Source organism: Rhinatrema bivittatum, chromosome 13 (assembly GCF_901001135.1).
Source record: "Rhinatrema bivittatum chromosome 13, aRhiBiv1.1, whole genome shotgun sequence".
Classification (NCBI taxonomy): domain Eukaryota; kingdom Metazoa; phylum Chordata; class Amphibia; order Gymnophiona; family Rhinatrematidae; genus Rhinatrema; species Rhinatrema bivittatum.
Window position 1 is genome coordinate 64,292,081 of NC_042627.1, and position 17,959 is coordinate 64,310,039.

Consider the following 17,959-nt stretch of genomic DNA (forward strand, 5'->3'; position numbering starts at 1 on the left):
TGAATAGCACAAACAAGAAAAACTTATTATTTTTTTTTTTTTAATTTGTCCTACTGCCTCCGGGTCCATCTGGGGGGAGTGAGCCGGGCTCCTTGGTACCACCCCCAGAGCTGTACAAAGACGCTGATAGGGCCCTTGACCCTGAGCTGCAGCTGCCTCAAGCAACCAGTGGGGATGGTCCCCTCGGGACTCACAATCCCCTGGGAGGCTGAAGACTGTCTTCTTACCGACCTTCTAAATCTTTTTTTTTTTTTTTTTAAACTAACTGTCTTAACTTAACCTCTCCTAATTCACACTAAGCAATCAGACCAGACTGTAGGCTTGGCACCCTAACCATCTGCTGGAGACAGAGCAATACTGTCAGACTGTAGGTGGCACCTGGGTGTATATGGCAGAGTCCTTCAAAATGTCTCTGTCTCCATCTGCTGGAGGGGAGGCAAAATCCGGGAGTCTGGACTGATCTGGGTACGTACAGGGAATGTAAGTTGCATTCAGGTCTGCATTAATATTTATGTGCTTCATAATTAGATATGAGATAATGCGTTTAGCAAAATGTCCTTCAGGGTGAGTTGCAGACAGTGAATGGAAAGACATTTAAAATGGAATTCAGGAGTATAAAAAAATAGATAACATTTTTTCCTGACTGTTTACCCTACATCAAATACAACCACCTCCTCACAACGTGTATGCAGACATTCTTCTCTGTATGAAACAGGAAAAAGAAAAAAAAATAGCACAATCTTTTCAACCTCTGATGCAAGTAGTGGCAGGACTTTGTTGGAGTGCAGCATAATTTTGACTTCTGATGGCTGGATTAGTAAATTTTCAGTCAGCAACTGGTGTGATCCCCCACATGCACTATTGAGTATCCCACACTTTGTACACCACTGGCGTAGTTACGTAAGTAACTGCTCTTACTTTCCAAGCTAAATTGTGAAGATTCTTCACTCTCTTCATTTACAGGTGTGACCAATTTCATTCTCAGGCACAATTTCCCGTCTGCCTCGGGAGCCACTCCAGAATCCATTTTGCCACTCTCCTCAGACACATCACTTGTTGCCATGGCACTCTCCACGGTGACATCATTGGGCGCCATCGTGGTCTCCGCTGTCACATCACTAGTTGCTGGGGAGCTTTTTGGACAGCTTCCAGTCACTAAAATGAAGAAATATTGATTTTGAAAGACACTTCAGGAAAGGAAGCAAGAAAGGTTTGAATTTTTTTTTTTACACTGGCATAGGAGTTTATTCTTGGACCTCCAACAAGGTGTGACCTGGTGTAAGTCACTAACCACACTCCATTCTTTTTATTTTTTTTAAGCAGTCTCCGCTGCATATTTCCCATTGCCACACCCGGAGGCTCCCAATGGCTTTCAAAGTAAGTTACAGTACAATTGCTACAAAATTACTATATAAAAATAAAATTCCCACCCTTTGTTTAGTATTCTGTCCAATAACAATTGCCAAAAAGATGAGATGTCACCAACTGTCTTATATGATTTGCAAACTAAATACAAAAGAACACCTCTCGTTTAAAAAAAATTGAAATATTTTAGTACGTGTTGCTTTCAAATTGAAACAGGTGAAAAAGCCAGTTCAACACAAAATAATTCTACTGTAACAGGAGAAAAAAAAGTATCATCATTACTAGCATAAAACACACCTGCCCTTTTTTTTTTTCATATTTAACTTGGATCTTCACACAATTATTCATTACTAATGTGTAACACCCATATCATCTTTCCACATTGAAGCCTTCATGTAACTATTTAGCATTAATGTACTATGCCCATAACATCTTTCCACATTAGAGTTAATGTTGTATTTCTGTCCCAACAAAGGTGAGCGATCAAAGGAAACATAACTGATTTAATCAGCCAGTCCGAGATTCACTGTGTATTCTTACAAGTGCATGGCTTAATCTTTGAGGCAAGCACCTGCTACCGCAGGATCATTTTTTAACTCAATAGTTTGACTAGATTACACATCAACATCCTCTGTTCATTTCTCGCTGACCTGATGAAGGGCACATAAACTCACAAAAACTAGTCATTAATATATTGTTAGCCATTGTAAATAATACTCTGTGTTTAGGGCCAGGGACACAAGAACACTTAGACTCAGTAAAAGGTATAAAGTATTTTTATTAGGCATTATAAGTGTTCTTGGGAGATGCTGGATACTGGGTGCCCTTACGTAGTATTACAAACTGACCAGCATCTCGTTGGATACAGGAAGTGACCCTTCTTTTATAGTTAAACATACAATATTGTCGAAGCTTCTAGACTTACGTGACTGCCCAAAGAATCATTTACAGAGTCACATCATGCTGTTGACATGACAACCTATCTCTGAACTGCCCTGACCAGTCTTCCCAGATGTAGCCCATTTGCCCTCACTCTCCAGATAATCCTTTGTTCTGCTAATTATCTTGTCCAGTGAGATTTCAACAGAATAGTGCCTGAAGCTCCCGCCGTTGGTTTCTTCCTTGTGACCCAATGACTAGCCTCACCTTTCTGGTGCCAGCTTGTCTACCTGTCAGGGACATTCTGCAAGTCATGCTCAGAAAGTCACTCAGAGTTCATTCAGCCCAGGCAGGCTAAAGAATAGCAGAGGCGTCTGGGTATTTTCCTTCTCCATGTTGGTTGTCTGTTTAGGCATACTTCTCATTTCCCTCTTGTGCCACTGTCAAATGGCAAAGTGGCACACCCAAGTACCAGAGGTGAAGACAGAACAGTGAAAAGTGACTATGGCAAATGGGCTAAATGTGTAAACTAACAACTAACCTTGTGTGTGTATTGTTATCCCTCTAGATCCCCCCTAAAGTAAATGAGACTCATAGGCAGACATGCACAGAGTATTATTTACACCATGCAACTTGTACTAACATTACTTTAAAAAGAGAGCAAAATAATACAAAGGAGATCGGTCAAGAAACTCACCGATAGGAGTACTGTGTCTTCTGGGCCCCAACTTCAACTGGCCAATAAGAGGTGGGGTGACACCAGCCAGAGGCTGAATGATGTCCCCTTCTTTAGGCAAAGTAAAATGAAATGGCATTTCTGCAGAGGGATAAGCACACTATTACTTCTATTCCAGGAGATACAAGGTACTAAGGCAGAGAACATAAAGCAAATGTTGCTTACCTGATGTAACAGGTGTTCTCACAGGACAGCAGGATGTTAGTCCTCACAAATGGGTGACATCGAGGATGGAGCCCTGTACGGAAAACTTTTCTGTCAAAGTTTCAACAAGCTTTGACTGACACTGGCACACTGGGTGCACTGAGCATGCCCAGCCTGCAATTATCCCTGTGAGCCACAGGTGTCTCCCTCAGTCTCGTCTTATAGCTAAAAAGCGCAAGCGAAACTAAAATAAAAGTATACAGACCCAACTCCGCAGGGTGGCGGGCGGGTTTCGTGAGGACTAACATCCTGCTGTCCTGTGAGAACACCTGTTACATCAGGTAAGCAACATTTGCTTTCTCACAGGACAAGCAGGATGGTAGTCCTCACAAATGGGTGAGTACCGAGCTGAGGATGCCCGGGAATGCACCAGATACACCGCAGATGCGCAAAGGCGTAACGACTGAGGTGGAAATGGGAACGGAGGGCATCCGCAACACCATAATGGGTTCGTGGAAGGATGTTGGGTAGTGAATTGAAAAAAGTAAGAGTAGGCGGACTGGCCAAACATGGAGCATGCCGGCTAGTCAAATGTAAGCAATAATAGGCTGCGAAGGTATGGAGAGGACTCCAGGCTGCAACCTGATAAAAAAATACAAGCAGCAGTAACCAAAGGGAAGCTGTTAAGGCTAAGACGGACACAACAGTATGTGGATACCCACAGTGTTGTAGTGAAATGTCTGCTTGTTGGTAGGAAAGGAAATATAGACCACTTAATCAGAAGGATTAGGTCTGTGTGGCCACTGGAAGTAGCAGCTTGACCCTTGCATGAAGGAAAGAGTCAAGTGGAATTCACATGGAATGCAGTGCAATGTAGATAGAATGTAAGCGCAGCATTACTGTCCAGGAATGTGGAAAACCCAGTCTCTCCCTAGGGCGAGAGAGAGAGGTTAGGAAAAATTAATAGAGTATTTCCTGAGGAAAGGAGATACAACATCTACCTGAAAAGGATAGAAAGTTGAATGCGTAGAACTACTCAGTGGCAGAGGAACGGAGTCAGGTGAGTATGGAAAGAGTGCATAACTCACGGACCCTGCTGGCAGGAATGACATTAAGAGGGAAAGAAGTTCCCTTGCCAAACTGTGGAAGAGAGGAATGGAAAGGCTCAAACGTAGAATGTATGAGACTTATAAGGAGAATATATATGTTCATTCCGTGATTAGAGAAATAGAGGCGGCTTGATCAGTGGATAATCCATGGTAAGCCGACTCAGAGAGGATTACCGAAAACGGGAACCCAACTCCCAAAACGATACACCTCCTAAGAGAAAGGTGTATCTATGTGGAGGATGTCTGGAGAACAGAATCCGAGGGAGTAAGAAAAAATGGTGGAAAAGTAAAAGGGGTAATACCTCTTTTTTTTTTTTTTTTTTTTTTTAGCATCAGGAGGTAAAGCCTGCCATATTAAACGGCAAGATTTATGTTTAGAAGGTTATGTGATGCTACCAGAACCTAAGAACATCAGTAAGTCTATGATTTGGGACTGACTGGTGAGGGAATAAAAGGTTACTGATATGATGGATTGAGAAGTATGGGAAGCATACTGATCTCAGTCAGGGAGTGGGGAAAAGAATACTGAACCCCATCCCAGTTCAACATTAGAAGAATGCTGGCTACGAGAGGCAGCAGAAGAGATATATTGAAGAGGCCTTTGATGGAAGAAAAGGCATCTAAGGGAACGCATAGGAAACATGTGCAGGGAGCAGAACCTGTGCATCGTATGGAATGATGCAGACGCCAAGGAAAGTTTAGTTAAACTCAGCGTTAAAAGATTTGCCCTGTACACATGTAATTGAGACCATTCGAGAGGATAGAACCTACGTGGAGAAGGTCTGATAGAGCGTTCATTAAATCTCTTAGATATGTGGCCCAAGGACGCATGAAGTGAACAAGGGCCAAGGGTAGAGCTGCGCAGCTGTCTAGCAGAGCAGCTAAGAGGTAATGCGTGCTTATGAGTTGGAAAGCACATTGTCCCTATGCTGTCTGTCTGTATGCACAAAGAATTGTTGCAAAAGCAGTATTGGAAGGCATAAGGGCATAACTCATGGGTGCAACGTCCAGGAAGTTTATGAGAAACTATGCTGGAGTACAATAGATGCATAATGGGTTGAAAGCTTTCAGGAGAAACTTTATAACCCTAAGGAATTGCGAGCATGAGTCGAAGGAGACTAGGTCCTAGTTCGAACTGGGATAAGAATCAGGGACGAAAGCAATGAAACCACTTAGGTCCATTGAGTATAGAATGTCACTGAATATAACCCATAGCAGTTTTGAATTATGAGAAAAATGCATAGTGGGAAGAAACCCCATAGCCCAACCATGAAAAGTTGAAAGGCTGAGGTTATGGAAAATATGCGCAGGGACATATAACAATGTATCAGAATGTCTGTGCGCATGCTGGACAAGAGGGTCTTAAGACTGTGGTGTCCAGAAGTGTTACAGAAGGGATTTATGGCAGTGACAGTAATCCCAGTTAGTAAATGTATAGTGAGTCCTGAAAAAAGTGAGAGCTCCTTGCATGTACTGAAAGTGGTTAGCAGTAGTCTATGCAAGGAAAGTGAATGATGTTACACTCCGCAGAGAAAACAGCATTCACCAACAGTGATGCAAGAGACAGTTCACTTACCGAAGCTGGTGCCAGCGGCAGAGCTTGGGGTTGTAATGTTGACTCACCATAAAGCACATAGAAACATTAAAATAATGTACTTACTGCAGTATGGAGTGATGGTAACCAAAGATACCATTGTACCTGTGACGTCTAAAGAAAGTTGGATTTTCTTAGGTCCAGGATGTGCAGAGAGTAACTATTTTCTGTTAAAAGAAAGAATAGTGCAATTAAAACTCCCCAACCCCCCTCCCTTCTCCCCTCTGCACTTCGTAGCGCCTGGGGGAGTGTACCGGGACTTTGGTACAAGGTGGGATGGCCGCTCTGATATCTGACCAGATGGGAGACCAGGAGGTGTCCCAATGGAGGATATCATGTAGGCTCCTGCAGGTGTGTGAGCGGTAAGTGGTACCCGCATTTCTGTATGCTGTACAAGGAGACACTGAGACCTGTGGCCAGGCCTCAAGGTGGACTTGTACATGGGGCAATGGTTGCTGAATCTCATGTTTAGCAGATCAGCCAATGCAGCTGGACCTTGGTTGGGAGGGAACCAAGAGTCAGAGCATTGGTCGGCACAGGGACTTGTTACTGACAAGAGAAGAAGCCCTGCTGCAATCCCAAGAAGATAGAGGGGTTCTCCTGATATTGTGGCTAACATAGCTAACATAGCGATATGTGACACTAATACAGTTCTAAAAGGCACATGACCCAGAACTTTTCGAACCACGGTCCGAATGGGAGAACACAACTCTATGGGAATGCCGCCGAAGCGGGGTACTTACCATCCGACGTGGATCGCCGCAAGACGAGCCGGTGAAGATTGTTGACTCCGACGGTCTCCGGAGTCCTCGAGGGTAAGGCCGGGGACGTAAACGTCCATCTCGCTCTGAAACCCGGTATGGTGGCACAGGTACAGAGGAGACAGGCCAGGCGTGAGTGGCGTTTAGACTGCTAAGTGTAACAGATGGCCATAGTCCCACACCACTTGACGGTGGGGCACGCCAGGAACAGAGGAGCCCTAACGGAACTCATGTTCCCTTCCCTCGTCACAGCGGCTCGATGTGTCGTGACGCCAATGCAGAAGCCGTCGGACCTGGATCCGGAAGTTCTGGATCACCAAGGACTGCCAAAACTGTAGGAACAGTGCTGATGGCAGTGGTGATGTCGCTCTGCCCGAGCGTTGTCCAGCCTGGAGAAGGATGGCACCGATGTGCTGGATGGCGTCAGCGGCGGACGATCACGATGTCGGCGATGATGGGTGCCACGGTGCTCGGCCCGGTCTTTCCCCAGCGCCGAGATGGAAGCCCTCGTCGTCCTGGAAGGCGATCGATGACGAACTGTCAGCACGCCTGCTCTGCTCCTGACACAATGGAGTGTCTTAAGCTAATACGGGGCTTAAAAAAGAACCCAAAGCGTGGAGCAATGTGAGGAGGCGAGGGTATTATGTGGCGGTGCTATGTCGGTATTGACGATATTGAAGGCAACCTAAGGGGCTTCGAGGATATCATCAAAATGGGTATGAAAAATCGTCAATGACTGGCCAGGAGAATGATGACAGTGACGGGCACTGACAGCACTGGCATAGGTATCTTTGAAACGATGTGGAATCGAATAATCGAAAAACATTGCCGTTATTGAAAAAGATACCGGCATCGACTGAGTCGAAGTCGAATCAATAGGGCGTCAAGGACACCGAAGGAAAACGGAGGTGTCGAGGGCATCGATGCATGGAGGCGGGCATTTATGCCGTTTGTGGCATGGCCACGGGCATCAACTATAGGGCCACAGACGTTGACGGTATCGATTTGGACAGACTCAGATTTCCAAGTGTACATGGCATCGGTGCCCCAGACACGTGTGTCGGTGGCATCGATATGGACACGTATGGAATCGATGGCATGGATCTCCCAGTCGATGAATTCCATCCCGGCATCAACGCCAGTCCTGGAATCGGCATGGGCATCGATGCCAGCCATAAGGCTGGCATTGGCATCAACGCCCATCCACGGAATCGAGCCGGCATGGATACCCACCGATGGGACCCACCTGGGCATCGAATTTCACCGATGGGAGCAGCCTGGCATCGACTGCCCTCGATGGATGCATTCTAACATAGATGCCCATGGATGAAACACCTGGGCATCGGTGTCCATCGATGCAAAAGGACCTGGCACCGATGCCACCGACGGACAAGCCATCCGGCACCGATGCCATCGACGGACAAATCATCCGGCACTGATGTCCATCGATGGACAAGCCATCCGGCACCGATGTCCATCGATGGGGACCATCCGGCACTGATGTCCACTGATGGGGACCATCCGGCATCGATGCCCACCGACGAAATCGATGTGGCACCGATGCCCACGGAAAAGGGCCGGACATCGGTGGGGAGGATGGGGCATCGATGGCATCCCCAAAAAGGGGGTGGCATCGATGAAGTGACCCTGGGATCGTTAAAAAGTGTCTCGGGCAACGGTGGCGGCGACCCGAGTATGCATGGCAGTGACTAACAGCGTGTGCGTCAATGGCATGCATCCGGGTAGGGACGGCACCGAGGAAGCCCAAGGGAAAAAAACAGTGCGTAGGAGGAAAAAAGCCTGGTAGCACTGAAAAGCAAAAAACATGGATAAAGGCATCAGGGCACCGTGGGGGGAGGGGCGCTGATGACATATAAAAGCCCAGGGCGGTTTAGGAGGGTACCGGTGTAGTGATAGGTATCGACTGCGTGAGGGTACCAGGGAACGAAGGACTTGAAGCTACAGAGGTCCTAAAGTTAAGGAAAAAATCCCTACCCCACTAGCATAAGCAAGCAGAGTGTCACAGAGACACTCGCAAGCTGTTTAAAGTTAACTGAAAAATGGGGGAAGGGAAGGCTTCAGTCAGTTAACAGCCTTAAGATAGTGACAGGAACCGACCGAAAAAATAAGAATTAGTACTCACCGAGCGTCGTAAAAACGTACGCGGAGGGAGACCTGTGCAGGGAAAAGTGTTTTTTGAAGTGAAAAGTTAAGTGTTTCCATGAGGTAATTAGTTAAAAAAATCCTCACAGAGCTCCAACCGCTATGCTGACTGCAGAGCGGAAAAAAGAAGACTGAGGGAGACACCTGTGGCTCACAGGGATAATTGCAGGCTGGGCATGCTCAGTGCACCCAGTGTGCCAGTGTCAGTCAAAGCTTGTTGAAACTTTGACAGAAAAGTTTTCCGTACAGGGCTCCATCCTCGATGTCACCCATTTGTGAGGACTACCATCCTGCTTGTCCTGTGAGAAATACAGATTTCTATCCTCTTTTTTTTCTCCCCCACTTCAAAAATCTCTTAGGTAACACTTGGGGTTATAATTTAAAGTGGTTTTATATGGTGAAATTTGGTCTTACCTGAATTTCATTTCCTTGAATCTTGCTGCACCAGTTCAGATGCACAAGGGAAAATACCCCCCTGCCAGAAAGGACACAACTTTTTTCCAGTGACATACTCATTGGTATTAGTAACCGTGCAGTGCAGTGAGATACCAGGATGCTAATGAAAAACCAATGAGGGAAAAAAAAAAGGAAACTCACTCCTAACATTTTTTTTTCCAAGAATCTTCAATACCAACTCCCTCACTAAGGGGTCAATGCAATAAAATGCTCCCAAGCCTAGTGCATGGGTTTGTGTGTGGTTGGACGCATGTTTTGGGCGCACAAGACTAGCACCCAATGCAGTAGACTAGCATGCCCTAGCAAACACGAACCTGATAGCAACCAGCGCATGTAAATGAGGACACTAGCCATTACCACCCAATGCAGGAAAGTGCTGGGCACCCAACTCACACTTTTTAATGCGGGGAATTTAACTCCAGCCCCGGAGATGGAGTAAAGTCATCTTGCAGTCAAGGGCTCTCGAGGAACTTTATTTATTTGTTTGTTTTTATATACCGGTGTTCAATTTGCATATCACATCGGTTTACATATAACTTAAAAAGTGCAGGAAGTCAAGCATTTCCTTTTGTTTGGTACAGAGAACACTAGAAGCAGTAAAGAGAGGAGAAACAGTAACATGATTATTACTATTACCACCATCGTTTTTAAACAGTTAAATAACATTTGTGATAGTAATAAACAATAAATAGCATTTATTGGACAAAATATGGTCATCTTGTGTTGCAATAAATGTGTCCTCCTCAGTATTATCCCAGCTCTTGAATTTACTGCTTGCGGTACCGAAAAAAAAAAATATATATTGATCGGCTCAAAAAGAAGTGCATATTTTCTTTTTGACCATGCAATGGACACCTTATATAATAAACTGCAGCATGCAAAATTGGCATCTCAGCAAAATAACCAAAGCAAGCGTGATCAAAATGGATGCTCGTATTGAGCACTGTTGCAATAACCTCTTCTGAGTGCCAGACACACACATTTTCCTGTAGTATGCCCTTTTGTACACTGCCTCTCATTTACATATTGCATCGGGGCTCACAGGGATGTGGCTGGGCACACGTTAGGAAAACAGGGGCTTAATACAAACACCGTTTTCAGAATTCGTCTTATTGCCTCGGCCTCTGAGACAGTATAGAAAAAGGACCATCACAAATAAAATGGAGAAGGTAGGCCTTGGACTTTCCAAATAGGAATCAAATCCACTTAGAATGACTCCTCAGCTCCATCCAAAGATTCATCGCAGACACCAATGTGGTTTGCAGCCCCCTGATATGCTGGGTGGGTCCTGGACTGGTGTGGCAGGATTCAAGGAACTTAAATTATCAGGCAAGACAAAGTTTCACTTTCCTTAACCTGCAACACCAGTCCAGATACCAAAGCACTTCCTAATGCAAATGGGACGAAGACAGGGCTGCCTTCAAAACACTAGCCCCAAACACTGTATCTTAGTCTGAACGCCCACTCTGTAATGCTTGATGAACGAATGCAAAGATGACCAAGTTGTCACCTTGAAAACATCTTTTTGAGCAAATGTCAATGCTTCCTCCCACGAAGAGGTCGGTGCTCACATAGAATGCACCTGAAGGCCCCAAGGCTTTGAGCAAGTAAGCAGACAAGACTGTCTCCTTGATCCAACAAGCATTGCATCTCTCTTGTGGGGACTGCAAACAGAACAAAGTCTGACTTCTTAAAGGAGTCATTCTTCCAAATTATGAAAAAAAGAAAAGAAATAGTCTTGTTCACATGAAACTCAGACACCAACTCTGATAAAAAGAGAGAAAGCTCCTTCAGAAAATCCCAGAGATGAATCCCTGCATGAAAGGGCTTAAAGTTCCAAAATATGCCAATGGCCACTAGGAAAATTGTCCTCAAGGAAAGATCTTTCAAAGAGGCACATCTAAGCAGCTCAAAAGGCAGCCATAGCAGAACCATAAAGACCAAATCAAGATCCCACTAGGGAACCATTGCTCTAAACAGTTAATGAATTCTCTTGCTGCCCTGCAAAAAACAACTACATCCAGGTGCAATGCCACTTAGGTTTCCTGAACCTGACCTCTAAAGCAAGAAATAGCCGCAATCTGAACCTTGAGAAAATTAAGAGCTAGATCCTTATCCAAAACCTTCTGAAGAAAAGGCACAAGTGTCACTATTTCCGCCCACCATGGTGAAACAGAGAGCATGATAACAGCTCTCAAACAACTACCATACCTGCACATACACTAGGAAAAATCAAATTTTTGAAGGATTTCAAAAGGGTCAAAATCACCACTGCTAGAACTTGATAAATGTGAATTACCATCGTTCAATAATTATCACAGTAGTTTACAGCAATCAAGACCTCTCAAGGGTCAAGCCATATGATAGAATGGAGACATATCCTCCATTGTTACTGGTCCCTGCCAAAGCATGCCTACATCAGCAGGAAGGTATAGGGGAACTCCTGATCCTAGTCTTACTAGATTTTCATTCCAAGGCCTTCTTGACCAATCCAAGGTGACCAGAATCACCAGAGGCCTGTGATCCTCTAACTTTTGAACATTCTGTACACAAGGGGCCAATGGGAACACACAAAGAAGCTAGCCCTCTAGCCAAGGTTGGATGAGGGCATCAATCCCGCGGGATCCCTCTCCTTTCTGCAACTGTAAATCTTGCTGACCTTAGCATTCATGTACATTGCCATAACATCCATTTGAGGAGCCCCCCAGCAATTGACTTATCAAATAAAAAGCCTTCTGGCGAAACTCCCACTCTCTAGGATCCAACATGTTTTTGCTGAGGAAGGCTGCCCAAACATTTTCTACCCCTACAATGTAAGCTGCTGAGAGCTGTAGAAGATTTTGTTCTGACCAAGCAGACAGCAAGTTAGCTTCCAGAGCTATAGCCATACTCCAAGTGTCTCCCTACTTGTTCACATAAACCTTTGTCATGGCACTGTCCAAGAGCACTCATTCCACTGACCCTTTCAACAATGGAAATGAGTAAATCAGAGCTAGTCTGATCACTCTGATCTCCAACATGTTCATCAACCAAGTCACTTCTTCGGACTACAGACCTTGTGCCACCTGGTTGCTATAGTGGACCCCCCCCAGCCCACAATACTCACATTAGATATGACCACTATCCACTATGGGTCCTCCAGTGGCATGACTTAACAAACTGTAAGGTACTGGACCACCACACCAGTCTTTTTTTTTACTGCAGGCTGCAGAGAAGACTGTTGTCATAGTGCTGCAACCAAGGGGATCACTTGGACAGCAAAAATCTCCAAAGAGGTTAGATATGAGCTCTTGCTTATGGAACCAGCTTCAAGGTGGCTGCCATGGACCACAAGAGCTGAAGGTAATTACACATTCTGCAGGGTTTGATAACCGGGAGGCATTCACCTTATTCACCAGCTTGATCACTGTCTCCTATGTCAAGAAAACTCAACCCACTTCTATATCTAAATGAGCCCATAGATAATCCAGAGTCTGGGAAGGAACAAGCTTGATCTTTGCATAATTGACGTTCTTCCAAATTATGAATAAAGGGCTTGACACACATAATCAAAGACTTACTCTTGCCTGTTTAGTATTGCTTGTCCAATCCTAAGGAATGAACTGTCCAAGGATCATAGAGATGAAAATGATCTGCTTCACTTTAGGAATCAACTTAAAACTCATCTGTTTGCTGAACGATATTGACTGCAGTCTAAGACCTTCTAAGTTTGATTACGCAGCCACTTTATGTTTCATTTTGGTTTTGATTTACTGTATTGTATGCTATGTTTAGTTGTTTATTACTGTTTGATTGTATTTTATGTATGTATTTTCTGTTACCCACTGAGATTTGTGAAATCAGTGGGATATGAATTTAATAAATAAATAAACAAACGTACTACTCTGAGGCCAGCTCATCCTCCCTGGATGGCCTGGGCTCATAAAAACCAGTCATCCAGATAGGGATGAACTAAAATCCACTCCTTCCGCAGGAAAGTCATGACCAACCCAAAAAATGAGTGTTCTGACTTTAAAATGCTTCCCCTTGAAAGGAAGCTTACCCTACTCTGGGAGCCTAAATCCTATGTCACTGGAAAAAAGTTGATGTCTCTATCTCCATCTGCTGGCAAGGTGATATATAATCTACACGTCTGAATGGTGTAGCATAATAAGGAATGTTTGTTTGTAGCATATTAATGCCTTATTGTTTATGTACACCCCTTTGGGCTGGGTCAATTGATCTAAAAAGGTGATTTAAAAATAATTAAATTAAATATATGGTGGAGGGAAAGGAACAAGAGGAAAGTGAACTACAGGGAGGCAGAGAACCAAAAACATATACATTCGTATCATTAACAAGATGGAGATTGCCTCAGTCAGTAGTGCCATAGCATTGTAATTTTCTGGGGCAATGTTACAGATTGAATAGAATGGGCAATGAATACCTTCTAACCAGGATGGTCCTATGGTTCAGGCCACAACATTCTGTGCTCAAGCACAGAGCATCCAGGTTCTGATCCCCTGTCCAAAGCCAATTAGGCAGCAATCACAAGCCCAGGGAGAAAAGGCAGCTACCAGTTGACAAATGGCACTAAAAGTGTTCCTTGAAGTTGGTCCCCTTCAATCACTTTGGCTTTGAAGGTCAAGACTCATGATTATAAAATGGTATGGGGCCGCTATTGGACCTGGCGTGAGGCAACTGTTTAACCTTTAATGATTTGCCTAGGAACACAGTCGTATTAACTTTTTGTATTCATGTTTTAGTTCTGTCCCCTCCTTGTGAAGCTACTGTAAATACCGTACTTCTGTGGGAAATGTTACTTCACATATATGTTTCTACTCTGATCTGTGACTTGGCTGCTATCGTCTTATGTATCTTAATTCAAAACAAACAGTTCCATATTATTAAAAAAAACAAAAAACATTGGCATCCTTCCAGCCCTGGGGCCTGGCAAGGGTATCTGTGCCACAAAGGCTGTTCAAGTAGGGAGATAAAGGGAAGGGTGGCAATGATAACTGAGGTTTAAAGGGAAAGCCAATCCTACTCACCGCTGGAACTCTCACACAAGTTTTGTGCGGATGACCGGTCAGTTGCTCTGTCCTGCGACTCCATTCCAAGTTGCTCCCCATCTTTGGCTTTTCCTTGCACATTACCTTCATTCTTTATAGTCACCTGCAGCTGGTTTTCCTGTGGTATCACTGGCATATCATCTACTCTCCCTCGGGGCATCGGATGCTCTTGCTTGTTTTCTTGTGGCGTCACAGGCAAATCAGTTGGTTTTCCTGCAGATTTCCGACACAGCCATTCATTCTCCTGAGGTGTCACTGGGACAGTACCCACTGTCTCTGCATTACTCGGTGGAGTCACTAACATTACATCCTTTAGCTGTTTGCTCTCTTGGGATATTACTGGCACATCTATAATACATTCTACAGGAACATCTTGCTGTTTTTTCTCCTGGGCTTCAACTGTCACATCCAATATTCTCCCCAGAGACAAATGATGGTGTTGGTTCTCTTTGGATGTGTCTGGAGTATCTGTCAGCTTTCTTGGAGATAATAAATGCTGCTGTTTCACCTGTGGCCTTATGGACAAATCATGTGCATTTTTTTTCCGGGTCTCCTGTGGCATCAGCTGTTTCTCTGGAAGCACTGAATACTGCTCTTGGTTCTCTTCCATATCTATTTTGCCCAAATGATCCGGATACTCCTGATAAGAAGCTGACAAAAAGTTTTCTGCAGGCAACAGATGCTTTTGGTTCTCAAGACATGGCATTGGCACATCATCCATATTTTCTGCAGGCAGTGAATGAAGCTGGTTCTCCTGGTATGTCTCCAGCACATCAGGTACTCTTTCTAAGGGTAGTGGACCCTCTAGCTGCTGGTGTTCTAGCAGGTTTCCTTGCAGTGCCATTGGCACCTCATTCTCTCTGTCTTCAAGAATCTGACACTGTTGCTCATTTTCCTGTAAAGTTGCTGATGCAGCATCCACTCTATGCTTTTCTTTCCCTTCTAGGGAAACTTGCACATCATTCACTCTCCTAGCATGCAAGGGCTGCAGCTCCTGCTCAGTTGTTGGCACTAAAGTCAAATTACTTTTGCCCTCTTGATCCTTCTGTACTTTTGAGGTCTCTAAATGTGTTTTGGCACAAATCTCAGCACCAGGATCAGTCTCTACCATATTCTGAACTTTTGAATCCACCTGCTTTTCAACAGACCCTACCACAATAGCCTGTTCATGAATACTGGGGAGTTTTGGCACATCTTCTAGTGCTATTTCTAGTGCTGTTTCTTTGGGTATATTTTCTAAGCTCTTTGCTTCTAAGATGACACTGGAAGAGCCTGTATCTTCTGCTTTGCAACCCTCTGAATCTGATCTCTTCAATCCTCGATATTTTCCTGGAAGCTGATTATTTAACGAATTTTTATTAGGTGGTCCATTATCCACTTCCATCTCTTCCTGTGCCTGGATGTCTGCTGTGAGAAAAACACTCTGAGATGGCACCAGGGGTGAATCAAGATGAAGGTTAACATCTTCCATCATTTTATCCTCATCAGCCTTCCCTTCTTCTGCTCTCCCTTGTTTTTCACATGGGGTTTCAGGGACTTCCTCAAAAGATGAATCTTCTTCTGACAAATTTTCCACAGGTGGATTCTGCCTAACCTCTTTGGGAATTCCTTGATCCAAAGTATTCAAGGAGTCCTCAGATTGCAAGGATGGAGCTACTTGTCTTCTAGAATCACTTGTAAGGTCAATACAAACCTCTAACACGGCAGTTTTCTCTCCTTCAGTATCATTCACAGAAGAATCTGTCAGTTTGTAGGCTTCTCCAGTAGAACATTGTTCAACTTCTTCCGGTGTTACAGACTTTTCATACAACATAGACTCGCTATCTTCCGTTAGCCTCAGATTTAGACTTTGGTAAGCAATGGAGTCATGTTCGACCTCCAAAGACTCGCATGTTTGTTCCATCTCTTCTATCTGGGTGGCTTCACTGACAGTTGTTTTTTGTATATGTTTCTCCTGGGTCTCAGTCAAGGATTTGTCATGCTCACTCACAGAGAGTTGCCATTTGTGAGAATCTCCTGCCTCGGGTACCTGCTTGGGATTTACAGTTGAGATCTCAGTTTGAGTTTTCACAACGTTAGAGCTTGCTGTTGAGGTGCACTCTGGAACAGCAGCCTTTTCTTCTTTGTTGGAATTCTCCTCCACACTCGGAGTTGGAATAAAAATATCCTAAGATTTATTAAAAAGAAAAAGAAATAAAGCACTGCATCACATTACCTATCTGAAAATGTATATTTATTAAAAGAATTTAATTACTTGCCCTCCTACAGAGCACCCAGGGCAAGTAATTAAATACACAGGATTTATACAAGGATTTTAAAAGTTTACAAAAAGCCCCCCCCCCTAAATCACATATATAATTTATAAGCCCTTCACAAATCCCATAACCTTTTACCAAAAAACACATACCCACAAGCACAAGTAATAATCTTTCTTTTCTAATATCTGCGAACCTCCCCAAGCTTTAATTACCAAACCTAACAAGCCATACATCACCCATCCACCTAGAAAGCCAAGTTGTAGCAGATTGCATAAAGGAAGTATCTCTGTCATGAGTCTTTGAGCTGTCAAACTATTCCAAAAACTTGCTGCAAAATACCAAAGGGCTCTATTTCAAACCAATGTGGATTTAACCTCCCAAAATGATAAAATTCCAAGAAGGTTATCTTGGGATCTAAGACGCCATGATGATAATCACTAAGATACCTAGAGGCTCATATTCAATAAATTGGAGAGAGGCTTCGTGGAAACTGTATGTTATTTTAATGGTTATATTGTTTTTACGGATGTTATGTATTTTTATTTTAACCCCACCTAGAATTGGTGATAGGCAGGATATTTTTTAAATAAATATTCTGGTTTATATGAAATTGAATTCTGAATTTTTGGTAAAAAATAGGATGAGTCCTTAAGACCGTCAAATATCTTAGCATAAGGATGATGTATAACTAAAGCTTGTAGTTCACTCACTCTGCGTACTGATGTTATAGCTCTAAAGAATAACTTTTCAGGAAAGGAATTTCAGGGTCACTGACATTCAAAAGGGGAAATTCATCAACCTCACAAGAACTAAATTAAGAATCCACTGTGTAGGTGGAACCTTAGGCCGGGGATGAAGATGTAAACTCCTTTAACAAAACTTAGCTACCATACTACTAGATGTTGAGAAATAGGTTGACCTTGCCATTGACAATGGTATGCCGCTATAGCACTCAAATGTATTCTGACAGAGTTAGATTTCAGACTTGAGTCAAATAGATTAAAGATACTGCAGTAGAATGGATGTGAAGCAGCTAAGAGATCTGCTCACCATGCAAATAATCTTTTCCACTTGAAATTATAACATCTGCTAAATGGTTTTCTTGCTATATAGCCTTCTTTACTTCAGTTGGCAATGTTCAAACTTTTTTTTGTGCAATTTTGTTTTATAAGCCAAGTTCAAATACATGCACTATGAACAAACTGAATCCAAATATCGGGATTTCTTGTGTGCGCTACGTTTTGCTGTGTGCATACGGTTCATGATCTGTGTGCACACATACATGCACACGGGCAAAGCTTAGAGGCAATAGTATCTGCTGGGAAAGGCAAATTAATTATTTTGCCTTCAACTGAAGTCAATGTTAAGAGACTATAGGTTTGGGTAAGAAGCTGGCTGCTGTCTTGTGTTATCAACATTGGAAAGTCCTTTAAACATATTTGA

General features: G+C 43.7%; 1 protein-coding gene across 8 annotated transcripts in view; it reads right to left on the minus strand.

Annotated features, from left to right (window-relative positions):
* TP53BP1 (tumor protein p53 binding protein 1) overlaps window positions 1-17,959 on the minus strand; it is a 176,121-nt gene that overhangs the window by 77,596 nt on the left and 80,566 nt on the right. For all 8 annotated transcript variants that reach the window (XM_029574967.1, XM_029574966.1, XM_029574969.1 and 5 more), the window contains 3 exons: window positions 14,238-16,425; window positions 2,942-3,061; window positions 919-1,155 (listed from right to left, as the gene is read on the minus strand). In XM_029574967.1, the coding sequence (XP_029430827.1) occupies window positions 919-1,155; window positions 2,942-3,061; window positions 14,238-16,425 (2,545 nt within the window). The remainder of the gene's footprint in view (window positions 1-918; window positions 1,156-2,941; window positions 3,062-14,237; window positions 16,426-17,959) is intronic.